Source organism: Corvus moneduloides, chromosome 18 (assembly GCF_009650955.1).
Source record: "Corvus moneduloides isolate bCorMon1 chromosome 18, bCorMon1.pri, whole genome shotgun sequence".
In the NCBI taxonomy this organism is placed as follows: Eukaryota; Metazoa; Chordata; class Aves; order Passeriformes; family Corvidae; genus Corvus; species Corvus moneduloides.
The window spans coordinates 12,887,511-12,912,563 of record NC_045493.1 but is presented as its reverse complement, the minus strand read 5'-3'; the positions used below and the strand labels follow the sequence as shown (position 1 = coordinate 12,912,563).

Here is a 25,053-nt window from a genome sequence, read left to right as displayed (position 1 = left end):
GGGATGGGATGGGATGGGATAGGATAGGGTGGGGATGGGATGGGATGGGATGGGATGGGATGGGATGGGATGGGGTGGGATGGGATGGGATGGGGTGGGATGGGATGGGATGGGATGGGGTGGGATGGGATGGGATGGGATGGGATGGGATAGGGTGGGGATGGGATGGGATGGGATGGGATGGGATGGGATGGGATGGGATGGGATGGGATAGGGTGGGGATGGGATGGGGTGGGATGGGATGGGATGGGATGGGATGGGATGGGATAGGGTGGGGATGGGATGGGGTGGGATGGGATGGGATGGGATGGGGTGGGATGGGGTGGGATGGGATGGGATGGGATAGGGTGGGGATGGGATGGGATGGGATGGGATGGGATGGGATGGGATAGGGTGGGGATAGGGTGGGGATGGGATGGGATGGGATGGGATGGGATGGGATGGGGTGGGATGGGATGGGATGGGATGGGATGGGATGGGATAGGGTGGGGATGGGATGGGATGGGATGGGATGGGGTGGGATGGGATGGAATGGGGTGGGATGGGATGGGATGGGATGGGATGGGATGGGATGGGATGGGATAGGGTGGGGATAGGGTGGGGATGGGATGGGGTGGGATGGGATGGGATGGGATGGGGTGGGATGGGATGGGATGGGATGGGATGGGATGGGATGGGATAGGGTGGGGATGGGATGGGATGGGATGGGATGGGGTGGGATGGGATGGAATGGGGTGGGATGGGATGGGATGGGATGGGATGGGATGGGATAGGCTGGGGATGGGATGGGATGGGATGGGATGGGATGGGATGGGATGGGATGGGATGGGATGGGATGGGATGGAATGGGGTGGGATGGGATGGGATGGGATGGGATGGGATAGGGTGGGGATAGGGTGGGGATGGGATGGGGTGGGATGGGATGGGATGGGATGGGGTGGGATGGGATGGGATGGGATGGGATGGGATGGGATGGGATAGGGTGGGGATGGGATGGGATGGGGTGGGATGGGATGGGATGGGATGGGATGGGATGGGATGGGATGGGATGGGATGGGATGGGATGGGATGGGATGGGATGGGATGGGGGCGGTCCCGACCTCGCGGCGCCGCTCCGCGCATGCGCCCGCCCCGGCGCTTCCCGCCCGTTCTCGCGAGACCCCGCGCCCCCGGAAGTGGCGGCAGCGGGAGCCGCACGTGGGGCTCGGCCGGGCCGGGCACGATCGGGTCCTGTCCCTGTCCCTGTCCCGGTCACCGACACCGCTGCCATGGGCCGAGCGCGCCGCCGGCACAACTGGAAGGCCCGGCTGCCGCAGGGCCCCGCGCCGCCGCCCGCCGCCGAGCCGCTGGAGCTGCCCCTGGAGCTGGGAGGTGCGGCGGGAGCCGGCGCGGCTCTTGGTCGGCGTTCTGTTCATTACTGGGAACTCGGGCTAAAAAGGGACCTCGGAGCTGCTCAGATTGGAGTTGCTGCCATGTCTTTAGTATATTTTTATTACACTTTTATTGGAAGCATTGTTGTTATCTTTAAAAATCCGCCTGGAATGGGCTGCCCGGGGAGGCGGTGGAGTCTCCGTCCCTGGATGTGGCACTCGGTGCCACGGTCTGGGTGGCGTGGTGGTGTTGGGTCACAGGCTGGACTCGATCATCTCAGACATCTTTTCCAGCCGAATTGATCCCCTCATTCTGTGATGTTGACGGCTTTGCATTAACAGCTGTGCCAGAGCGCTTGGTGCCTTCAAGGAGTTCAGGAGTTGGGCTGATGATCCTCCCGGGTCCCTTCCGACTCACGACATTCAGAGGCTCCATTATTTATTAAAGCAACTACTAAACATACTCCTTGTGCTTAACATTTGCTTTCTCAAGTGTAACTTTTTAAAACTTGAGTTTGTTATTCTATTTTGATTATTCAGAATTGAGTAATGCAGGTTTTTAGTATTGAAATCCACTGGTGCTCCGGTGAGGCAGGAGGCTGGGCAGTCACCGCAGGGCACACTGTGTCCTGTGCTGCTCTGCTGCCCCCTGACCCTGAGGAATTGAGTGAAAAGGCAAAAATTGCACGGTGTTGTTACATAAATCGTGGCAAATCGCCCTCAGGGCTGTAGTAAGCTCAGGGTTATTGAATCCCCAGTTTCGAGGTCTTTTGCCCTTGCTGATGTTGCAGGATTTTTTTTGGCTGGGCGTGAGGGCTGTGTTTGTTTGAAACAGCTAAATCCGGCCTGGTGCTTGATAAGCCTGCTAAGCAGTGTGCTGAAAATAATCCACCTGGCAGGAGTGAATAATCAAACCCTTGCCTTCAGATGGAGCAACGCTGAAGGGAATTGACGAAAGTAATGCCCTGGTCCTGCCAGCAAAAAAAGCAAAGAAGAAGAAAGTCGTGTGTGTTGTGCAACAGCAGAAGAAACCCCTGAGCAAGAAACAGAAGAAAAACCTGCAGAAAGTTTTGGAGCAGAAGGAAAAGAAAAAACAGGTAGGTTCCCCTCCCTCTCAGTGGATCAGATGTTGCAGGAACGTGTCGTTTCTGGGTCCAGGTTCCTGTTGCAGACCAAGTGTTGTGGAGTTCATCACTGGCAGGCAGTGACATTAGTGCATTTTAAAAGCACTCTGTGAAGCAGGGGGTGTGAGCAGCTTTGGCCTGCAGACCTTGGTGCACCCCTAACGCTGGCCTGTCAGTGCTTCTGAAGCGCTTATTGTTTATTTTCAGTATGGAAATAGAGCTTTTCTGTCTTTGGAAAACCTTTCCAGGCAAAATTCCCAGTCCTTTTAGTGCTGGAATAATGGCTTTCACAAAGGAGCTCTGGTTTTGGAGGAGCTTTAAAACTGTGTCTGCCTGACCTCCTGCCAGTGCCGTGTCCCACGTGAGGGATTTGAGGAGAGGCTCCCATTGCTCCAGGCCTCATTCCAGTGGTTGAGTTCAAATCCTGCTGTTTGAAGGGTGCAGCTGAGCTGCTCATTGCAGTGATGTCAAGTCCCCATTTCTATTTTTGCTCTGGTACAGAGCTGAAATCTTCATCAGGGAGGACTGACCATGGAGCAGCAGGAAGGTTTTACAGCTGCTCAGCAGGATTTGCCAGAGCACAGAGCACACCCTGTAATGCTCAAGTGCAAATCTTGAAATGAAATTATTTCCTGGTCAAAAGAAGCACTGATTTTGGTTGTTTTCCCTCAACAGCGAGCTGAGCTGCTGAGCAAGCTGAACGAGGTCCAGGCCTCTGAGGCAGAAATGAAACTCCTGTTCACTACTTCCAAACTGGGGATCGGGGAGCGCATGTATCAGACTAAAAGGTAAAGTGCTTTTTGGGTAGAACCCTTGGAATTGATCACTGTGGTTGAACGGCCACATTCTGACATTCTTGATTGTTTTTCTTGTTGGTGCAAACAGGTTTTTCAGGATGGATGGAGTTCAATAATTTGCTATTTTTGTCTGATAACATAATTCCAGGGTGACACAGGAGCCGAGGACTGATGTCCCTGAGAAGATCAGGAGCATCAGTGGTGCAAACAAGAGAAGGCACAGCTCAGGGTCAGAATCGGAGCCTGAGGAAGAGCCCAGCAGCTCTGAGGAGGAGGAGGAAGAGCAGAAACAAGATGCTGAGAAGTCCTCAGCCAGTGCTGTGAATGCTGCTGAGAAGCCAGAGGGAGGAGTGGGGAAGGCAGGGGCTGAGCAGCTGCCAGCTGGTCCCAGTGCCCCAGCTCCCCAGACAGCCCCCAGCAAAGCACCCTGCAAGCCTGCAGTGTTCATCCCTGTGGACAGGACTCCTGAGATTCAGGTGAACAGCACAGTGCTTATCAGGGATGCTGGAAAGGATGGTGTATTCATCCGTTGGGTGCACTCAGGGTCCTTGTTCTGGCAGCTGGTGCAGGTCTGAGCTTTAAACCTGTCTGGTTCCAGCAGAAGGGAAACTTGGTTTGTTTTAGGATATATAAGCATTTGTCTCTAGTTTTACATACAGAATCATTAGCAGTCCTTTATTGTCCTTTGCTGGAAAATCTTGTGAAGTCCCTTTTAGCTCTCCATGGTGCTGTATCTTTTGCTGGATGGTTTTGTCCCATTTGTTATAGGTAGGGCATCATGTAGAAGTGGGAAAAGCTCTGCATGGGTCTGAGCAGACGAGACAGTTGAGAAATGAGTTTTCCTTGAAGTGTTCTATTTAGAGACTCAAGGGACTCTGAAGTTTCACAAATTAAACTTGCCATCTGCTTTCTGGGAAGCTGCTCTGATGACTCTGGTTCTCAGACATGCTCGTGTGGCATTAACTGGTTTAGAGCTTTCCGAGCCACAGGCTTGCAGGATTCCTTCCTGTGGGTTTTGTGGTCTGAGCAAGGTAACAGTTTTCAATCCTGAGGAAAACAAAATAAAGGATTGAGAAACAATGCAACTAAAATCTGTGTTTTACACTGTTCAGGAAGCAAGGCTGAAGCTTCCAATCCTTGCTGAAGAGCAAGTGGTCATGGAAGCCATTAATGAGAATCCCATTGTGATCATATGTGGAGAGACGGGAAGCGGCAAAACCACACAAGTGCCTCAGTTCCTCTATGAAGCTGGATATGCCAGGTAGGAATTGGATTTTATATGCAGCAAATGGAATTGCAGAGACAACATTTTGGGAAAAACATTGCTGTAATCCGTGCATCTTCAGATCAATACACATAGAAGGGAATCCCAAACCTTCCTTTCTGTTTTTATTCTAACTATAACTAAGAGTGATGCTGTGTGAAGGATGCCACTTAATCTAGAACCATGGTGAGAAATCCTCTTGTCATTTTTCGGGGTGCTTCTGTGTTGAGTTGAAACAACCCACCCTTTCCTTTTCCTCCCCTCGTTAGTTGCAGTGGCACCATCGGGATCACGGAGCCTCGGCGCGTAGCTGCGGTGTCCATGTCCCAGAGAGTCGCCAAGGAGATGAACCTGTCTCACAGGTGAGCTTTAAAAAGGCTGAGACCTCTCTGGGAGATGGCACTGAGATGCTCAGTGGGTGACATGGACTTTCTGCTTCTCCCCATGCTTCTTCCCGTGGCTGCCCTGGTGTTTCCCCACAGAGTGGTTTCGTATCAAATCCGATATGAGGGGAACGTTACGGATGAAACGCAGATCAAGTTCATGACGGATGGTGTGCTGCTCAAAGAGATACAGAAGGTGAGTTGCTGTCCTCAGTGTTATAAAAGGGGAAATTTTTTGTATAGCTGGGAGGAGAGGCCAGCGTGGATTTGTTGCCAGTCTTTCAAATCAGAATCCCTTTCAGCACCAGGGATTTATTTCATCTCTACCTTTGATATTCCTGCCCAAGTCCTTAAACATTACATTATCTTGCTGTGTAAAATGAGAGCAAGGAAGAGACCTTTGGGAACCAGTTTGCTTTGTGTGGGGTGAGCACATTAAACTGTGTGACAGATACAGCTGTGGGATGGGGGTCAGTGCTTGTGCAGCTGTGGGGTGTCCTGACTCAGATGTCCTTGGCTGAGGCCTCCCGTGCTGAAATCGCTCTCTCTCCCCAGGACTTTCTGCTTTCAAAGTACAAAGTCATCATCATTGATGAAGCCCACGAGAGGAGCATGTACACAGATATCCTGATAGGGCTCTTGTCTCGCATCGTGCCCCTGCGTCAGAAGGTGAGAGGGGCAGGCTTCCTGCACTGCACAGGGATGTGCCAGGCAGGGAATGTTAGACATGAAGGGGCTCTGTGAGGGGGGACTCTCTGTGATGTGGAATTCCATGGGAATCTGACAGAAAGGATGAAATAACTCTCAGTGAACATGTTTGTCTTTCTGTGTGATTGAAGAAGCACGGAGCCTACACAAAGGGGGAAGTAGCACATGTCAGTACCAAGAGGTGACTTTCCAGGCAAAATCCAGCTCATTTGAGACTTACAGTGCCATGGGACACGTGTAAATAATGGAATCCCAGCAGCCTGGGAGAAAGCAAGGTGTTGGTTGTTGCACTGGCTGAGCTTGGGAGGACACGTTTGGGGCACAGGGTGACAGGTTTGTGTCCCTGCAGAAAGGGCTGCCCCTGAAGCTGATCATCATGTCTGCAACTCTGCGAGTGGAGGATTTCACTGACAACACCAGGCTGTTCTCTGTTAAACCTCCTGTCATCCAGGTACTGTTCCCCTCCTTGGGAGCTGAAATACAGCGAGGGTGGCCTTTGTCAAACCAGGGGCACAAAACAGGGGCACTCTAATCTTTCCAGCTGGTGCGGAAATCTTTCAGATACCATTTTTAAAATAATCTTTTTGTTTAGGCTATTGTTTCTTCTGGGACTTGGTGTTTTTCTTTCCACTTTTATCAGAAAACCACCCTGGCAGAACCTGATTATCTTGAAAAACTCCTGAAGTTATGGTTCAGGAGGACTAGAAAGCTTCAATCTGAGTTGATGATGTGAAAGGGAGAAAAGCTGTGGTTTCTAGCATGGTTTTGTGGTGTTCAGAGCAGACAACACCAGTAATTTCTGTGGGTTTGGTGTTTTGTAGGCTACCAAAGCCAAGAGCTGAACAGAAATACAGGGTGAGCTTTTCCAGCTGTCCCGTGAACGCTGTATTGATTATGCTGGAGTTGTAACAGCAAACAAACCCTTTCTTTGTATTTCCTCTCCAGGTAGATGCAAGGCAATTCCCTGTCACTGTTCATTTCAACAAGAAAACCCCTCTGGATGACTACAGTGGGGAGTGCTTCAGGAAGGTGTGTAAAATCCATCGGATGCTGCCTGCAGGTGAGAGAACTTCACTGCTGAGAACCTCTCAAATTCCTCATACTGAACGTGCCCAAAGTTTTTGTGTTGGTTTTTGTTTCTTTTTTTCTTTTTTTTTTCCTCTTGCAGGTGGGATTTTGGTCTTTTTAACAGGCCAGGCAGAAGTTCACTCTCTCTGTAGAAGACTAAGAAAAGCCTTCCCATACCAAAAAAACAACACTGCAGGTAATGCTGTAGAAACTGTTAAACTTCAAATTTATCCCACTGAGAAGTGAGCTGGCTCTGCATCTAAAAATGTGAACTTTTATTTTAAAAAGGCAAGAAAACAAGGTTTGGGGAAAGGGCCCATTGTGGATGATTGTCAGGACTGATGTTAAATATTGTGCTGGTTTGAGTTTGGGAAAAGGTCCCTTCCAGTTGCCCTCTCCCTTCAGTGTGACTATTTGCTTCTTCCACACTGTGCATCCCCAGAAAGGTGGGAGTGGGACCAGACTGCTCCCACTACCTTTTCCAAGACGAAAACATGCTCAGCTAACAGCTGTTCCACTGGCTGTTTTTGTAGGAGGAGAGGATGACAAAGAAGACTCGGTGGAAGAAATCAGGAAATTTAAGAAATCAAGGAAGAGGAGGAAAGTTCTGGTAATGTGTGATGGGTAAAATTCCTCCAAGAGACAGGAGGGAGCAGGTGCCTCCCTGCAAACAGCACTCCTGTGTAGCTCTGCCTCTCACCAGCTCTTCTAGACTTGCCTGAAGCCCTGTAGCCCACACGTGTCCCCTCAGGAGTTCCAGCAGTGCTGCCCACACTGCTGCAGAGTGCTGAAACTCTGGGTATTGCGGCAGGAGATTGATTCAGATTGAGTACTGACCACTAAAACTTTAATGGAAGGAGCTCCAGACTTTCTGGCACCAGGGCTGCTCCTCATCTCACCATTTGTTACCCAAAATTTGGACTGATGCATTTGTTACCAAGGATGGTGTTTGGGTTGTGCCCATGCACTTTGTTAGCAGGAGATCCTGATGTTCTGGGTACACTGATGTTTGGGACATATCCCTCTGTCACCTTCGGAGTCAGTGCTCAGCTTTGCTTCCAAAGCTGTGCAAAGTGCTGTTTGTGTCCCCCCTTAACGTGTTGATGTCATCTTTCCTCTCTTTCTCAGACACTCCCCAAAATTGACCTGAACAATTACTCTGTGGTGCCAGTGGATGAAGGAGATGAAGACAGAGACATTGACAGTGATGATGATGCTGCAGGCTCCGACCTTGACCTGGATTTAGGAGATGGAGACTCAGAAGAAGGTTTGGCACATATCAAAGAAAGAATCCCTGTCTGCTGTCACCTGTGAAATGAGTGACATGAGTTGGTTGTCCTGAGCTGATCTGCTGTGGTACCACAGCAGCCCCGTGCCGTGGGAAAGCTGCTAAGCTTTGTACCCATTACCTTCCTGGATTTAATGAAGTGGTGTTTGTGCAGATGTTGTTGGGACTAAGCCTAGAACTTGGACTGAACGGTGCTGGTTTGTTTCCCCACAGAGGAGAAATCCGATTCATCCCTGCCACTGTATGTGCTCCCACTCTATTCCTTGCTGGCACCAGAGAAACAGGCAAAGGTAAAGGATTTATTGCCACAATGGGCAGAAAATCTTACGGATCTGTGTGATCATCACAAGTGAGCAAAAATTCCCATCTTGGACTATCCATCAGCTTGAATGGCCCAGTGGGCAGGTTGGGATGGGATTGGGGCAAGCCTGGCCTGGGCTGTGGTCTCCCTGATGTGCCCCTTCAGAGGTTGGGAGAGATGATCAGTGACAGTCCTGCAGGATCTCTAAATCCATCCTGGCCCTGGGCACATCGGGATGCTGCTGCCAGCAGGGAGCTTGAACAGATTCCTGCATTCCCTCCTGTCTTTGGAGGCAGCAGCAGCGTCTGAACACAGCTCAGTGCTGGTGTGTGCTCCACCTGGAGCCCCTGTGGTCATTTCTGAGGCTTAACTGAGCTGGACAAAGAGCTCCAGAGCTGGAGACACAGAGTTAAGTCTCTGCTCTGGCCCCTGGGTTCCCCTTGCAGTGCCATATGCGCCGCCAGCCCATCCAGGAGGACTGCCTGTCCCTCTCCTGTCCCTCTCCTGTCCCTCTCCTGTCCCTCTGCTGCTGGCACTGCCTCTCACACTCCCGTCTGTCTCTCGTAGGTGTTCAGGGCTCCTCCTCCTGGCACCAGGCTCTGCGTCGTGGCCACCAACGTGGCTGAGACATCCCTCACCATCCCAGGCATCAAATACGTGGTGGACTGTGGGAAGGTCAAGAAACGTTTCTATGACAGAATCACGGGGGTCTCGTCCTTCAGGGTCACCTGGATCTCCCAGGCCTCGGCCAACCAGCGGGCGGGCCGGGCCGGCCGCACCGAGCCAGGCCACTGCTACAGGTCAGTGCCCTGCTGGACAGCAGCCCAGGGGGAACAACCAGCCCAGGGCTCTCAGTGGGAATTTGAATCATCCCCCATCCCACTGCCCCTTCCACAGGCACCCGGTGCTGCATTCCAGTGGGAGAGGTGACGCCAAGTGTGAGCTGTCACTGGTGATGTTGGTTTGGGTTTGGCTTCTCAGGGGCCTTTCTCTTGCTGAAAACTCTTTCTTTTCATGGCTGGATTCGATTTCACCGTGGCCATATGAGATTTCACCGTGGCCAGATGGATTTAACTCCAAGCTGAGTTAACTTGTTGTGTATAAGGCAAATGCCCCAACGTATAAATAACGATATGGTTATGCAAATACCATCCAGAGCCGCCTTTTTTTTTAATCCCTTGCTAGTTTTTCATGCATATCTCTTGAGTTAAGATTTCTTTTAAGAATCTAAACAGCACTTCTGGCTCACTAGGTTATACTCTTCAGCAGTTTTCATGGACTTTGAGAAGTTCTCTGCTCCAGAAATAACAAAGCGACCGGTGGAAGACTTGATTCTGCAAATGAAGGCATTGAATATAGAAAAGGTGAGTTGGAAAGAGCTTTGTACTACAGCACCCATTAAAGTGGTTGCCCTTAGGAGCCAGAAACAAACAGAAATGTATTTTATTGTCATTGCTTGGAGCTGTGCCTTGTGGTAGAAATTAAGATCCTCAGAGTCCATTTTGGTTCTGCAAATTGCAGAAGCTGCTCTGAATTGTACTAGGCCTTAACAGACATGTTTGTTCAGGTAGTAAATGCTTTCTTATATTCTTAGAGGTTAAAAAAACCCCTGTCTAAACAGGGGCTGTGTTTTGGAGATACTGGAGCACTTTCAGAAAGCACAGCACTTAAATTTAGACCTTCAAGCAGCCTGCTCTGGGTGGTGCCTGCAGTCAGTGGCAGTGAAGGGTGATTCTGGTATTTCTGTTTCCTCATGTTTTTGTTCCAAGCACTTCCTGCCATTATGTGTCCTTTCCTTTCACTTCTGGCAAACATTATAAATGTTTTTCTTCGGCACACGTAACCAGAGGGGAGGATTTCACTCCTTTCCAGGGCTTCTGACCGCGCTCAGACCATTTTCCAGTGGGTGTGGTGTCAGTGATGAGCTGAAGGGCTTTTTCTCCTGTTTCCATAGGTAATCAACTTCCCATTCCCAACACCGCCTCCCACGGAAGCACTTGCAGCAGCTGAGGAGTTGCTGATAGCCCTGGGTGCCCTAAAGGAGCCCCCTATGACAGGAAGGTAATGCCCGTGGTCCCCCACTAATTTCCTCCACTGTCGAACCTGTGGGCTCTGCTGTGCTCCTGCCTCCTCTGCCGCCTCAGCCCTCACACCCAAGGACGTGCTTTGGCACAGAAAATGGCATCATTTCAGTCTCTGGCTCACCTCTGTTTGTTTCACTGGCCCTGGGTGTGTTTGGCAGGGAAGGATTGTGCTGGGAGCATCCATGCAGGGCTGGTGGGAGCTGTGTTAGGAAGAGGAATCTTTCCCCTGGCCTTTGGGACCAGCATATAACAAAGCCTGAGAAAACACATCAAATTAATTGGGTGCCAACAGCAGGAGCACAAACTTGTTCTAATTCAAAGATACTTCATTACATGAGACCTCCTTCCCCTCCCCCAGGCTGAAGCAGCAGCTGGCAGCGAAGCTGAGCTGCCCCATCAGTCCCCTGGGCAGAGTAATGGCCACTTTTCCTGTAGCCCCCCGCTATGCAAAGATGTTGGCGTTGAGCAGGCAGCACCACTGCCTGCCCTACAGCATCACCATCGTGTCTGCCATGACCGTCAGGGAGCTCTTTGAGGAGTTTGACAGGTGAGTGGCTGGGCCTGGCGTGCTCCTCACGGGCTGTCCCTGTCCCAGCCGTGCCTCTCACAGCGCTCTGCCTGCGAGCACGGCACTCACTGGGGCTGCCCTGTGTTTCTTTCAGGCCAGCAGTGAGTGAGGAAGAGGCAGCCCAGCTGAAGGGGAAGAGAGCGAGGTTTTTACAGATGCAGAAGGTCTGGGCTGGGCAGGGGCCGATGCAGAAGCTGGGGGATCTCATGGTGATGTTAGGTACAGCCCCTGATCCCTGTGCTCCGTTCTGTTCCCCTCCTGTCACCCTGAGCCCTCAGCCTCGCACGGCCAAAGGCACCCTCGTGCTGCAGGGTGGAGCTCAGCAGTGTTTTCCAGGCTGCTCTCTGGGCAGCCTCCAGTTCCCAGTGCCGAGAGGAAGCTGTGGAATGCGCACATTGAGTGGGACAGTGCTGCCCCACCGTTGCTTTAATCAGGAGAGCTGATCAGCTCCTCCTGTCTGTCCCCTCCCAGGAGCAGTGGGGGCCTGTGAATATGCTGGATGCACCCGTAAGTTCTGTGAGGAAAATGGGCTCAGGTACAAAGCCATGCTGGAAATCCGGCGCCTGAGAGGACAGCTGACCACGGCAGGTGAGTGGGGCTGGGGAGGAATTCCTGTGTTTATTCTCTCTTGGGGCATGACACATCCACAGAGCTGATTTGTTTCCTGTTGAATCTTCTCTCACCTCTTTCTCCCCACAGTGAATTCGGTCTGCACGGATGCTGGGCTCTACGTTGACCCAAAGATGAAGCCCCCAACAGAAGCTCAAGTGACCTACCTGAGGCAGATTGTGCTGGCAGGGCTGGGGGATCACGTTGCCCGAAGGGTTCAGGCAGAGGAGCTCCTGGATGACAAGTGGAAAAATGCCTACAAGGTAAACAGCTTGGTTGGGCTCAGTTCCTCCTCCCCTGCGTGGCAGAAAGGTGCTCCTGTGCAAAGCCCAGGTTTCTGAGGCTGCCTGTGCTGGCTTCCTGCAGCTTCTCTCTGCAGGATTTAAGTTTGCAGTGTTGCAATTTCCTGGTGTTCACGTAGGAAATGCTATAGAGGAGTTAGGAAGTACCATTAGTTCATCTTGTAAAGTGCTTGGTGTCTCCAGACACCAGGTATTAAGGTTTCCTTAAGTGGCAGTGTTTTTTATAAATATACATCTGAGAGAGACTGGAATGAGATGCAATGAAGAAATTGAATTGTCAGTAACTTGTCTTACTCTGCTTCAATCTTTGTGCCTCCTCACAGACTGCACTCCTGGAGGACCCAGTGTTCATCCACCCAAGCTCAGTCCTCTTCAAAGAACTCCCAGAGTTTGTGGTGTACCAAGAAATTGTAGAGACTACAAAGCTGTACATGAAAGGTGAGTGCTGGGGGCCAGCTTGTGCTGCAGCCCTGGTGAGGAGCTCAGAAGTGCCTTGGCAGAGAGTTTCCCCTCTGTGGTGGCCGAGCGCTCTCTTTACTGAGTGGTTGTGACTCCTGGGATTTGGATCCTTAAGGCTTTCTAGATCTGGATCAGGAGATAAGTTGGCCTATTTTATCTTTTTAATTCGTCTGGCAGAATTGGCTGGAGCAAAGCTCAGCTTCTGAAATGGCTGCTTTGCCCCTGCCCTGCCAACCACAACTGCCCACTGCTGGTCTCTGAACAGGCTTTTTACAATATGAAAAGGTTGACTTGAAGAATGAAACACACGTAAATCTGTGGAGATGAGATCCTGACCGTGCCCTGGACCCGTGGGGCTGCCAGTGAGTTGTGGCCCTTGGCAGCAAACCTGTATTCGTTGTGTTTTCCCTCCTCAGGTGTGTCTGCAGTCGAACCCGAGTGGATTCCTGCCCTGCTGCCACCATACTGCCACTTTGGGAAGCCTCTGGAAAATCCTCCTCCCTCCTACTGCCCTGGAACGGGCCGAGTTCGCTGTCACAGGCCCAGTGTCTTCTGTAAGTGTCTGAAGGTGTCCCGCAGGAGTTCTGTCCCAGAACTGCCCTGGAACTCCTGTGATGCTGCTCTAACAAGGCTGTCACAGCACCAGAAAGGTCAAGCTCTGCTTGGGCTGTCCAAAGAGCTCAGCAGTGCTTTGAGCACCTCCATGGGGTTTGTAGCACGGAAAATGGGCACTTCATGGAGCCCACTGCTCGCCCTGTGAAGGCTGGGGGATGGTGGCAGTGTCCTCCCTGCTTCTCTTGGCACCTGTGTTGTCACAGCTCCCCGCAAATGTCCCTCCTCTGGGAGCATGGAGGCGACCTGGTGTGGTCTTTGTTTCCAGACCGTGTGGGCTGGCAGCTCCCTGCTGTGGAAGTCGATTACCCCGAAGGAATTGATCGCTACAAACACTTTGCCAGGTTCCTGCTGGAAGGAAAGGTGGGTGTGTTCCAGCTGTGTCACTTCCTTGGTGTTATCAGGAAGTTTTTAGCCCAGTTTTTGGAGGAGATGAGCCTCGTGGCTTCTTTCTTTGTGTGTGCCCATTCCTCATAGCTTGCTGGTGGTTGGAAGACTTTATTGTGGTTGGTGAGGTGGGGAAGGTGTCTTTAAAACACAAAAGAGCATGAAAAATCAGTATTTCAGTGAAGGAGACCCCCAAATTTAAGTCTTGTTTTTGCAAAGGAAAAAAAGCTAATAGCTCATGTCTTTGTCCACTCTGAGACAGAAGAATTGTCCAACAAACCAGTCAGGACAAGACTTCTGGACACATGGATAGGAGGAAGATGGTAATGGAGAATATGACATGGGAATTTATAGTAGCACAAGTGCACTGATGGTTGTTACCATGTAACAATTAATTTACCTTTTTCATTATGTTCTTTTTGTAACAAATCTTGCAGGTCATTAAAAAGCTGAGCTCCTACAGCCAGTGCCTGCTGTCCAGTCCCCTCATCATGCTAAAGACATGGTCCAAGTAAGTTGTTAAAAACAAACTTCTGGTTGTTGTCTCCACCAAACACTTTTCACTTCCTTTCTGAATTAAAAAAATTCAATGCTGGGAAGGGTGTTGTAGATTGTGATCTTGGCTGTAGCTGCAGGGCGAGGAAAATGAGTTTTCTCACCAAGAAAAGGTGTGTCCCAGGAGAGCTGGTGGTGGTGAGGGCAGTGCAGGACACGCAGCCTGCTGGGCACTACTGGACACTGCTGGGCACTGCTGGACACTGCTGGACACTGCTGGGCACTGCTGGGCACTGCTGGGTTCTACTGGACAGTGCTGGACACTGCTGGGCACTACTGGACACTGCTGGGCACTACTGGGCACTACTGGACACTGCTGGACACTGCTGGGCACTGCTGGGCTCTGCTGGGCACTGCTGGACACTGCTGGACACTGCTGGGAACTGCTGGGCACTGCTGGGCACTACTGGGCACTACTGGGCACTACTGGACACTGCTGGACACTGCTGGGCACTACTGGACACTGCTGGGCATTGCTGGGCTCTGCTGGGAACTGCTGGACACTACTGGGCACTGCTGGGCACAGCTGGACACTGCTGGGTTCTACTGGACACTGCTGGGCACTACTGGGCACTGCTGGGCTCTTGTGGCCACTGCTGGGCATTGCTGGGCACTACTGGGCACTGCTGGGCTCTTGTGGCCACTGCTGGGCACTGCTGGGCTCTGCTGGGCTCTGCTGGGCACTGCTGGGCTCTGCTGGGCACTGCTGGGCTCTGCTGGGCTCTGCTGGCCACTGCTGGGCTCTTGTGGCCACTGCTGGGCTCCGCTGGGCTCTGCTGAGCTCTGCTCAGGTGCTGCTCACCCCTGTGTGCAGTGATGGATGAGCACTGCTGCCCTCCGTGCTTTGCTGTGGAAGTTGGCCACTTGCTCTGCCTTTCTTTCTTTTCAAAAGCATGTTTCCAACAGACAGTGGGGTTTTTGATGGCACTTACAGGCCTGTGGCCCTCCAAAAGGCTGTCAGCTGTCCCTCCCTTTCTCTCCCCTCGTTCTCTCATTTACCAAATTAACTTTCCCAGAGTCTGCTCTGGCTTTTCCTGGGGTTGATAGGTGCCAGGATTTTGGAGGACTCTGTTAGGAGTGACAGATGTTATCTGAGGGTCCTACAATGACCAAATATTTTCCTGTTTTAGTCAGTTCAGAGCTCAGCAAGGCACCTGGGGACTCCTTTTTGCTTTACTTTGTGCTCTGCAGCTGCAGAGGAGACACAAGAGCAACCTGCTGCTACTTTTAACCACAAGGAGTTGTAGTGGGGGCAAGAAACTACTCATAGTGAATTTCCTTCAGCCAGTGGCACATTTCTGTATGCAGAGGTTGTGTGTTTATACATCTCTATTTAGCCTTTTCAGAAGATGTAGGGTTCGTAAAGGTAAGCTGAATGCTGTAGCACTCTGCTGAACTGTGCTAATGAACATTGTTTTATTGCACCCTGTCATCGGGTCAGACTTCAGCCCAGGACAGAAGCCCTCCTGCAGGCTCTAGTTAAAGAAAATTGTGATAATCGTGATGCTTTGCTGGCTGCATGGAAGAAAAATCCTAAATGTAAGTGTTCTGCTTGCCTAATTATCAGTCATAGCAGTGGAGTACCTTGAGCACTATTGAATTATAATTTTTAAAAGTGGACTGTTTCACTTGTTAAGCTCCAAATATTTCCTGTTTTGTTACCAGGAGCAGTAATGTCCTGTGTTTGGTTCTTGTGAAAAATTACAGAAAGCACTTCAGAAAGCAACATTTATTTGTATTATAAGATTTTTTTTCCTGTAGTTGTAACCACAGTTGAAGTGCATTAGACTATGGTGGTACTGTCCATGGATACTGGAAAACTTTTTTCCTGGTAAAATGGATTTTGTTCAGTATTGGGTGCCAGATTTTAAGGATTCTTTTACAGAAGCAGCAGCGAAGTGCTGCGGTGGTGGCTCACAGAGATTCTTGTGGATGCTGTCACCTGTGCATGGAAGTGTCCAAGCTCCAGCACCATCCCAGCAGTGGAAGGCTGGTCCTGGCTCCTGGGGTGATCCCACAGGAGCTCATTTTTCCAGCCGAAGCATAACACTGCTCTGCTTCCCTTGCAGACCTGCTCGCAGCCTATTGCCAGTGGGTCCCCGAGGCCATGCACCAGGACCTCGCCCTGAAGTGGCCACCAGTAGCCCAGTGACTCTTGGTGCTGATGGACTCCTTTTCTCCAAGAGAGCTTTCCAAGGGTTTCCTTGGAAGTCTGAAACAGATGGACTCACCAACTGTAGCAATACCTTTTTGTAGGCAAACGAGGTGTTGTTCTGTTTTCCCAGAAGTCCTACCAGCTGTTCAGCTGGTATTTCATAATATTAATGTTTGGATAATTATATCCACTGTTTTTTATGGATGGTTTGTTTGTTTTTTTTACCTGAAGTTTCTCTTTGGACTATATTAGTCGTATGAACTGTAATAAATATGTAAAGTTCTTGGTCTGGATGGGAGAATTGTTTGCTGCGTGGGATGCTGCAATGAGCAGAATTTCAGACCTGTGCAGACACTTCCTCACGTGTGTCAGCACATCCACATGCAACAGAACCTTTGGTGGTGGGCTGGCCCTGGGCAGCAGCTCAGGACAGGAAGCACAAAAGTGAGGAAACTTGTGGGTTGAGATAGGAATGGTTTAATTAGTGAAGGGGAAGAAGCTTGAGTTTACCTTCCCCTTCACCTGATCTTTTTGAGTCTTGGTAAACCCAGTGCTCGCACTGTGCTGATGGGCTGCTGCTTGTGACACAGCTGCAGGACACGGTGTGGGCAGGGCCGCTCCTGTCCCCGCGTTCTGGAGGAAACTGGTGCAGCCCAACCGGCTGGATGTGTGTCCGTAATTCCCGCTGCTCCCCTGCGCTGCAGGCGCGAGGCCAGGACACAAGTAAGCATCAAAAACACCTAAAGCTGAATCAACAGCGACTGTAAATGTGGAGCCAGAAGGAGAGTGGCGCTTGCCCTGCGTGCTCGGAGTCAAACGCTGCAGCCCCGCCGTGCTTGGGAGGGCCCGGCAGGGGGGCAAAAAGTGGAGATGCCGGGGATTGAACCCGGGGCCTCATACATGCAAAGCATGCGCTCTACCACTGAGCTACATCCCCTCCTTAAGAGCCGTCCTTCCAAAGCCAATACAACGATAGCAGGAGACGCAGGCCGGGCCCGGCGGTGACACCGCGACCACCCCGCAGTGCCCACACATCCCCCGCGCCCCGCGCAGCCCCGCGCTGGGCCCCGGCGGCGGCAGCGCCCGCGGGAGCGGAGCGGGCTGGCGGCAGCTGCACCTGGGGCGGGACCGCACGCTCATAGTGCAAGCCGGGAAGGGCTGCTAAGTGCCCATCCTCGTTAGTATAGTGGTGAGTATCCCCGCCTGTCACGCGGGAGACCGGGGTTCGATTCTCCGACGGGGAGCTTGCATGACTTTTGCTCCCGGGTGCCATTTTTTGTGGGCGGCCCTGCGCAGGGTTTGTCTGTGTCGCTGCCGCGGAACCCCCGCCGGAGGGGTGGGGCAAAGCGGGCAGAGACGCGTTTTGTTCCAAGGGAGGGGTAGGGACCGTTTCTATCCCCTGAGCACCCCGCGGCTGCTGGTGACTGGAGGTTCCCTGGGGGTCCCGGGAGTGGAAATCACCGGGGAAAGGTGTGAAGCCCTGGACGCGCCGGGAACCGGGCGGCGGAACTCGCGTGGGAGGGCGCGCACCGGCCGGGCAGCGGCGCCCAGGGGGGCGCGGGGCGGGGTCGTATCCACGGCCAGCGAGGGCGCTCTCGCCCGCCGAAATAGCTCAGTTGGGAGAGCGTTAGACTGAAGATCTAAAGGTCCCTGGTTCGATCCCGGGTTTCGGCAGAGGGATCTTCTTTTTTTGGTTCGTTTTGCCGCTGAGCGGAGAGCGCGGGGGCTGCTGTCGCTGCGCCGGGCGGCTCAGCCGCTGCCAACGTAGGCGCTCGCGCGTGCGGGACTTTTGTGTCAGGAAACGCTGCCCGAAGAACGGCGGCGATGGAGCGGGCCCGGCGGCGGCTGCTCGGGCATGACCCAGCCCGCCGGAAGGCCTCCACAAGCCGTCCTCGTTAGTATAGTGGTGAGTATCCCCGCCTGTCACGCGGGAGACCGGGGTTCGATTCCCCGACGGGGAGGTTGAATGAAATTTTTCTTCAAAAGTCTTTTTTTTTCTTCCCGCACAGACTTCTCCGATTTCCGACAGAGCAAAACCATTCAGTTTTGTGTGTGCGAACCAGCGCGTTCCTGTCTTTGTAAGGGCTGCCTGAGGATCGCACCAGGCTCTGTACACTGCAGTGCCCACAGCCCCCCGGGGCCTGGCGGGGCCTCGGTGCGGCCCCCTCCGCCCGCCCGTCTCCGCAGCGGGGCCAGCGGAGCGCGGACGTGGCCGGCGGGCAGGGCGCGGAGCGCGGGCACGGGGATGTAGCTCAGCGGTAGAGCGCATGCTTTGCATGTATGAGGTCCCGGGTTCAATCCCCGGCATCTCCACGTGGGTGCTGTTCTTTTTTCTCTCTTTTTCGGTAATGTTTTACCCAGGTCAAGTCACCGCGTCTTGTTAAGACAGCAGCAAACTGACCGTGCGGCCGAGATGGGCCCACGGTGGCACTTCCCAGCAGCATGCAAAGGGTTTTTTTTTTTTCCATTTGGTTCTCCTCAGGCCTGTGCAAACACGCATGGTTTTTGTGTCCCATCCGCGCTAAGGGACAGACACAGAAGGCCCAAAAAGGACAAAGCACCAAACCCTGAAATGCAGGGGGACACGGGACACTCATCCCAGCCTGGCACTGCCACATCCCACAGCCCGGCAGAGCTGGCGCCGCGCAGCCCTGCAGCCACACAGAGCTCGGGGGCTCTGCTCCACGTTCCCAGAGCCAAAGGGGAAGGACAAAAGCCAGGACACCAGAGCTGACTGCACTCCTGGCTGCAACACTGCAGGAGCTTCTCCCTGGCTCTGCAGTGCCCACTCCCGTCCGCTGTCCTGCTCAGCCCCTTGGGAAGAGCTCTCAGGGACACAAGCGCCCTGCTTTGATCTCCTCAGGTTGGCTGGGCTCATCGGGGAACTCTGTGGAGCTGGGAGGGCTGGGAGTTATGGCACAGCTGAGAGGCTTGGCCCAGAGGGACCAAAGCCCACACAGAGCCCGAAACAGCTTTGATCTACACGGCTCAGTGGCAGCTGTTCTGTCTCACTGCTCAGTTACCAACAGCAGCAGGAGCTGACCACTGACAAACTCAAAGTTATGTTTCCTGCCACAGTGGCTGAAAAGCTCCTTGTGCTATTTATTTACTTATCTTACTTACAGTTGTTGTTTTGAGCCAATGTTTGGCTACAGCGCTGGTAAGATCCCTGTTGTAAATTACTCCCTGGATCTCCCTGGCAGCTCTACTTCTGGACTGTGCCCTGCACATGAATATAAGAGACAGTTTGAAGTATCAGGCATGAAGTAATAGACTTTTTGTCACAAAATACCTCCCCATGTGCCTTTTTGATGATTTTCTGACCAGTCCTAAGTGCTCACCTTGTAACTAAAAGAACAAGCTTAACATTATTATTCACTTTCTGCCAAGGAAAGACCTAAACCTGGAAGGCTTCTCCAATTTTTGATGTTTATACACTCCCAAGGCGCACAGTGTCAGCCACTGAGCACTGAGAAGTAACCAAGACTTCTGTGGTATTTTTTTTCCCATCTAAATGACCCAAGTGTTTGAGATTATTATCACTACAGCTGTGGTGTTAATACATACACAAAGCAGCAGAGGCCAAAGAGCTCCCCAGAGCATTCCCCTCCTGTAACAGCTCCATGTGTCAGGCAGACACAGGCGCTTTTCCTCAAACCACAAAGCTGTTGCTGGACTTGTGCTCCCTTCCTGTTGGATGTTATCTCTGTCCCTTCCATTTTCCTTGGCCGCTGGCAAACGAAGGATTTTGTAGGCGGATTGAACCGAATGGCATTGGCTGAATCTTGCAGACAAAGCTCCATTCTGTTCCCAGCTGTGCCCTGGAATTGCTGTGCAGTTTGAGTAGGATGGTGCATGAGCCGACTGAATGCAGCAGAGGTCTATCAGAAGGTCCTCTGTGAGAACAGAGTAAGAAATAGGCATTATTTTTACTATTATTTCTGATTGATTTTACCCCTGAGCTACAAACTCCATTACAGCTCAGATGCATACTCCATTTTATGTGTGCACATATATACACACACACACTCATTGATTGTATCTTGGGCAGACCACCTGCAGGACTTACCTCTTTATCCATCAGGCCTTTCTTTGCCCCTCACATCCCCTCTCCAGGCTCCCTGATCTCCATCCCCAGGCAGGAGCCTCCTGAAGTCCCCCTTTCCTGCTGCCCTTCAGGCTGCTCCAACCATCACCACAGCAGCCAGGCACCTTCTCTGCCCTGTCCCTTGTCCCACGGCTGCGATGGCACCGAGACTCTGGCATAAACCTGTTCCACCTTGTGCCCGGGTGGGTGACAGACACCACCCTGCCCCTCCACACTGGAGGCCTCTCACACAGAAATAACACTCGAGGACTCCCTCAGGATAAAGCAACAAACTCCCTCCCTCAGAAACCCCCTCACGGTGTAGTCGCGGGCAGAGCGGACCCCCGTCCTGCCTCAGGGGTGGCAGCCAAGGAGGTGTTTTTCAAGCAGGGGGGAAACTTCAGGGTTTAAACCCCTGAACATAAGGAAAGGCTCTGATAGAAGCTTTAGATGCGGCTGCGTCACTGAGATGCCCCAACCGCGCTCCCGCTCCGGTGGCTCCAGGCCGGGTTTTCCCGCCGCTCAGTCCCGCGCGCGGCAGCCTCAGCGCAGCCCCGCGAAGCGTCAATCCCTCCGCGCCGCCTCGCCGCGCTCCCCTCTCAGCCACGCAGGGGAGCGGCGGCGCGCGGAAAATAGTGCGCAGCGGAGTGATCCGGGCGCGGGGGCGGGGCGCCGAGGGCCATATAAGCACCGAGCGGGGGGATGTGTGGCGCAGTTGGCGCTGGGTGACGCTTGTGGTGTGGGCTTGGCCGAGCAGCGCCGCGGTGAGAGTTCGGCGGGGGGAGCCGGAGTTTAGAGCGGCGGCGAGAGGGCCTAGATACGGGCTGGGCGGAAGGGAGGGGTGCGCGCGCTGAGGAGCTGCGACTGGGGGTGGTGGCAGACAGTGATGGCGGGCTGAGGGCCGGGACGTTGCCTTCCCCTTCAACGGCAGCACCGCGAGGCGGTGGCGGGGGAGGGCGAGGGGCCACTGGCAAAATGGCGGCGGCGCAGGCGCAGCGGTGCCTCACGGGGTTTGCGGGCGCGCGCCTCGGGCGGGAAGGGGGAGCGGGCGGTGACCCCGCCCCTCCGCGGGTGTGGGCGGGGCCTCCGCTGTGACGTCACGGACGGGGAGCGCAGCCCTGGGTACGGGGAAGGGGAACAGTCGCTAAAGCGCGGCGGGTTTTCCCTCTTCCAGGGAAAAATGCAGATCTTCGTGAAGACCCTGACGGGAAAGACCATCACCCTTGAGGTGGAGCCCAGTGACACCATCGAGAATGTCAAGGCTAAGATCCAAGACAAGGAAGGCATCCCTCCTGATCAGCAGAGGCTGATCTTTGCTGGCAAGCAGTTGGAAGATGGTCGTACCCTGTCTGACTACAACATCCAGAAAGAATCCACCCTGCACTTGGTGCTGCGCCTGAGAGGTGGAATGCAGATCTTTGTGAAGACCCTGACAGGCAAGACCATCACCCTTGAGGTCGAGCCCAGTGACACCATCGAGAATGTCAAGGCCAAGATCCAAGACAAGGAAGGCATCCCTCCTGACCAGCAGAGGCTGATCTTTGCAGGCAAGCAGCTGGAAGACGGTCGTACCCTGTCTGACTACAACATCCAGAAGGAGTCTACCCTGCACCTTGTGCTGCGCCTCAGGGGTGGGATGCAGATCTTTGTGAAGACCCTGACAGGCAAGACCATCACTCTGGAAGTCGAGCCCAGTGATACCATTGAGAATGTCAAGGCCAAGATCCAAGACAAGGAGGGCATCCCTCCTGACCAACAGAGGCTGATCTTTGCAGGCAAGCAGCTGGAAGACGGTCGTACCCTGTCTGACTACAACATCCAGAAGGAGTCTACCCTGCACCTTGTGCTGCGCCTCAGGGGTGGTCACTGAACCAGCAGGTTGTTGCTTCCAAATAAAGGGTTCCCTGCACTTGTTCATTCCAATAAAGCTGTTGCATCCACAAAAGTTTGTGTCCCAAGTTATATGAACAGTTGTCCGTGATATTGCCTTACTCCAGCTCTCTAATAAACAATAATTACGTAGTTTCCACAGAAAAAATGGTTGCAAAACTGCCTTATGCAAGGGTTCCGCATGTGTGGTGATTGTAGCTAATCCCTCAGCCGTGGCTTGCCTGGGGTTGTATAAGTGTGCTGATACCTGGCTGCAGCTCAATGCCCGCCTGCAGATGTTGTGCAGCTGTGGGCATTGTGTAAGCAGGGATATGCAACAGGAAGCTGTGGATGCTCCTGATTCGGAAGGCTTTGAAATAGCTCTTGGTTGCCCAGCAACTGCACTTATTTGGGGATTAATGAGGAAACAGCAGAAGGGTGATCCTGCAGCTCTGTCACAGACCGGGGCAACAGGATCTTACAGCTGGTTCTGCAGCCCTCGGGCTTGAAAAGTGAGGTGGGAGGTGTGGATCTCATCAGTTATGGGGTGGACTTGTTTTTTGTCGAGCTTAATGACATGGAAGCAGTAATTTCGGATGTACTTGCTGGAAATCTGAATGTGCTTCATTCCAGCTGTGCCCGAAGTGGAAATGCTGCACTACTAAGCTGAAATGGGACAGAGCACTTCCTGTATGCTGTAGAAGCCCTGGCAAAAGGGAAGTTTCCACTCAAGGGTTTGTGGTGGGGGTTGCATGAGGGGCTGATGGGGAGTTACCCATGGCTGTGCTGGGCAGGGGGAGAGGGAAAAGGGAGAGTAAAACAGAAATGCCCTTTCCAGGAGCGGTGACATGGACTCACCGTAGAAGGGGATACAGTGGGAGCTGAACAATGGTCTCAGCTGCTGACTGGCTTCAGGAGGACCTGAAGGGATCTCACACTGCCCGGGTGGGACAGCAGGATTTGACTCAAGTAACACCAATTGCTTTTAGTGCTGTGTGGCCTCTAAGGAGAGGAGCACGAAGATGTGTGCTGGGCTGGAGAACGCATTTGAATGCTAAGGAGCTAAATCCTGCGTGGGCAGGAGCTGGTGCTGTGCCATCCTGGACATCCTGTCCTCCCCCACGGGAGTGCCCCAGGCTCTGCCCACGCCTGCCCTGGCTCCCGGTTCCTGAGCTGAACCCCAACGACTGCAATGAGCAGTTTGCCATTGTGTGGGTTTTCTGTCCTCTTGGGACATCGGAATTCACAAACGGAGCAGCTCTTCAGCAGAGCTGTGGCTCCTTAAACGCACGTGTCGGGTCAGACAAGGGGAGGTGTCACTGGAATGCAGGGAGCATAAATGGCAAGTGGTTCTGATTTGAAGGCAGCCTGACTGCCATGAGGGGAGAGCTGCAGGGGGACACAGGGCGCTCATTGAATGTCAAAAGCCTGCACAAACGACTGCAGAGCTGTGTTTAAGAAATTCCTTTATTTTCAGCGTCTCAGTAAAAAACCTTTGCAATGCTGTAATTAAAACACACGATGCTGGACAAATCCATAATGGCCTGGAGCGGGCTGCAGCCAGGCAGAGCAGGAAGCTTGGAGGAGAAATCCGTGCCGTCGTCTGGTGAGCTGGGTCAGCCTCTGCTGACCAGAGAGAATGGCATGAAGTTGTGTCAGGAGGGTTAGGTTGGGTATTAGAAAAAAAGTTCTTCCCACAGAGGGTGGTCAGACACTGAACAGGATTCCTGGGGCAGTGGTCACAGCACCAAGCCTGCCACAGTTCAGGAAGAGTTTGGACAACACTCTCAGGCACGTGGTGGGATTTTGGAGCTGTCCTATGCAGGGTTTTGACTTAATCCTACTGGGTCCCTTCCAACTCAGGACATTCTATGGTTCTGTGACCTCTGCAGGTCACTCTGCTGGGTTTGAGGAACCTCAAGGCTCACAGTGGCACTGCCAATTCTTCAGAGGCAGCACCCGTGAGCGGAGACAGCAGCTGGGGTGGGATCAACCACAGAACAGCAAAATTTGATGAGGAAAGCAAAGCATTTCGTAAACGTTAAGGTTTTTCTAATGGTGGCAGAACATATTGGTCCCAGAGATCTTCTCACAGTCACATTGATCCACAGTGCCTCAGGGAATCTCCTGGATTTTACAGGGATTTACTGAAATTTGAAGAAAAATTCCTTTCACAGCATTTCTTTGTAACAAAATGTTTTAAAAAGGAAAACACAACACCTACTTTGTGCTGTTCTGAAGGCATTGCTGCTGGGAGGGGGGGCTCATCCCACAGCAGAGTCTGGCTGGGATTGAACAGAGACATTGATAATTGATTTGGTAGTTAAACAGAGGCAACTATCAGGGTTAAAGATTTGGAAGGAAAAAAAGACACAGTTAAGTGTAAAGACAGAAATGCAAATATTCCACCGAGGTGGAGGCCACGGCGAGGCACGTCCTGTGCTGTGCTGGACCCTGCCTGGTGGCAGCCATGAGATTGTGTCTCCTCTCATCATGCAGGCAGGTGGAAGCAGTCCAGTTTCCAGATGTTCCAGCTCAGGTCATCTTGCAGCTGGGACAATGGGATGTTGCGCATGATTGATTTAAAACAGGCTCGGCCCCTCCACCGAGCTCGCACCCACATCCGCTGAGTCATAAACTGGACTCAATTTTCTGCTCAACGAGGCTTTTATTCAGGGCTGCATTCAGATAGACAAGACAGACAAAAGACCCAATTCTTTGGTAAAGCAGAGTTGGGTTAAATGGAAAAACAGAGGCAGGTTAATAGGTGATGGATATTTACTCCTCCAGCAAGAATATACATATATGTACATGTACACAGGAATACAAACACATTTATATAATTTTTTTAATCTAGCATGTAGTGACAGAACAAGGAGGAACGGCTTCAAACTGAAAAAAAAAAGTAGGTTTCGATTAGATATTAGGAAAAAAAATCTGTACTGTGAGGATGAGGCACAGGACCAGATTTCCCAGAGAAGCTGTGGCTGCCCCATCCCTGGAAGTGTTCAAGGCCGGGTTGGACGGGGCTTGGAGCAGCCTGGCATAGTGGAAGGTGTCCCT

At 52.5% G+C, this 25,053-nt stretch overlaps 2 protein-coding genes and 5 non-coding genes across 7 annotated transcripts; 6 read left to right on the top strand and 1 right to left on the bottom strand.

Moving 5' to 3' along the window:
- The first annotated feature begins 1,167 nt into the window (after positions 1-1,167).
- DHX37 (DEAH-box helicase 37) lies at positions 1,168-16,327 on the top strand. The gene is made up of 27 exons (XM_032127504.1): positions 1,168-1,371; positions 2,298-2,467; positions 3,170-3,282; positions 3,440-3,767; positions 4,404-4,552; positions 4,825-4,917; positions 5,038-5,134; positions 5,494-5,607; positions 5,996-6,097; positions 6,592-6,706; positions 6,815-6,910; positions 7,248-7,324; positions 7,843-7,981; positions 8,216-8,292; positions 8,871-9,103; positions 9,556-9,667; positions 10,258-10,364; positions 10,746-10,934; positions 11,050-11,174; positions 11,427-11,543; positions 11,655-11,827; positions 12,190-12,304; positions 12,742-12,879; positions 13,206-13,300; positions 13,762-13,835; positions 15,321-15,418; positions 15,949-16,327. The coding sequence occupies exons 1-27, from the start codon at positions 1,269-1,271 to the stop codon at positions 16,029-16,031; spliced, it is 3,432 nt and encodes a 1,143-aa protein (XP_031983395.1). The 5' UTR covers positions 1,168-1,268; the 3' UTR covers positions 16,032-16,327.
- Positions 16,328-16,899: 572 nt separating this feature from the next.
- TRNAA-UGC lies at positions 16,900-16,971 on the bottom strand. Its single transcript has one exon. It is a non-coding gene; the product is annotated as a tRNA-Ala (tRNA).
- Positions 16,972-17,206: 235 nt separating this feature from the next.
- TRNAD-GUC lies at positions 17,207-17,278 on the top strand. Its single transcript has one exon. It is a non-coding gene; the product is annotated as a tRNA-Asp (tRNA).
- A 357-nt stretch (positions 17,279-17,635) lies between these two features.
- Positions 17,636-17,708, top strand: TRNAF-GAA. The gene has a single exon. It is a non-coding gene; the product is annotated as a tRNA-Phe (tRNA).
- Positions 17,709-17,923: 215 nt separating this feature from the next.
- Positions 17,924-17,995, top strand: TRNAD-GUC. The gene has a single exon. It is a non-coding gene; the product is annotated as a tRNA-Asp (tRNA).
- A 280-nt stretch (positions 17,996-18,275) lies between these two features.
- Positions 18,276-18,347, top strand: TRNAA-UGC. Its single transcript has one exon. It is a non-coding gene; the product is annotated as a tRNA-Ala (tRNA).
- A 2,339-nt stretch (positions 18,348-20,686) lies between these two features.
- On the top strand, positions 20,687-22,066 carry UBB (ubiquitin B). The gene is made up of 2 exons (XM_032127503.1): positions 20,687-20,885; positions 21,296-22,066. The coding sequence occupies exon 2, from the start codon at positions 21,302-21,304 to the stop codon at positions 21,989-21,991; it is 690 nt and encodes a 229-aa protein (XP_031983394.1). The 5' UTR covers positions 20,687-20,885; positions 21,296-21,301; the 3' UTR covers positions 21,992-22,066.
- The last annotated feature ends 2,987 nt before the right edge of the window (positions 22,067-25,053 follow it).

Bases quoted from the DNA above. Each gene is read 5' to 3' on its own strand.
- DHX37 (XM_032127504.1), top strand. From the start codon at position 1,269: ATGGGCCGAGCGCGCCGCCGGCACAACTGGAAGGCCCGGCTGCCGCAG. The intron at 4,918-5,037 runs GTGAGCTTTAAA...GTTTCCCCACAG, and splicing joins GAGATGAACCTGTCTCACAG to AGTGGTTTCGTATCAAATCC. The intron at 8,293-8,870 runs GTAAAGGATTTA...TGTCTCTCGTAG, and splicing joins CACCAGAGAAACAGGCAAAG to GTGTTCAGGGCTCCTCCTCC.
- UBB (XM_032127503.1), top strand. From the start codon at position 21,302: ATGCAGATCTTCGTGAAGACCCTGACGGGAAAGACCATCACCCTTGAG.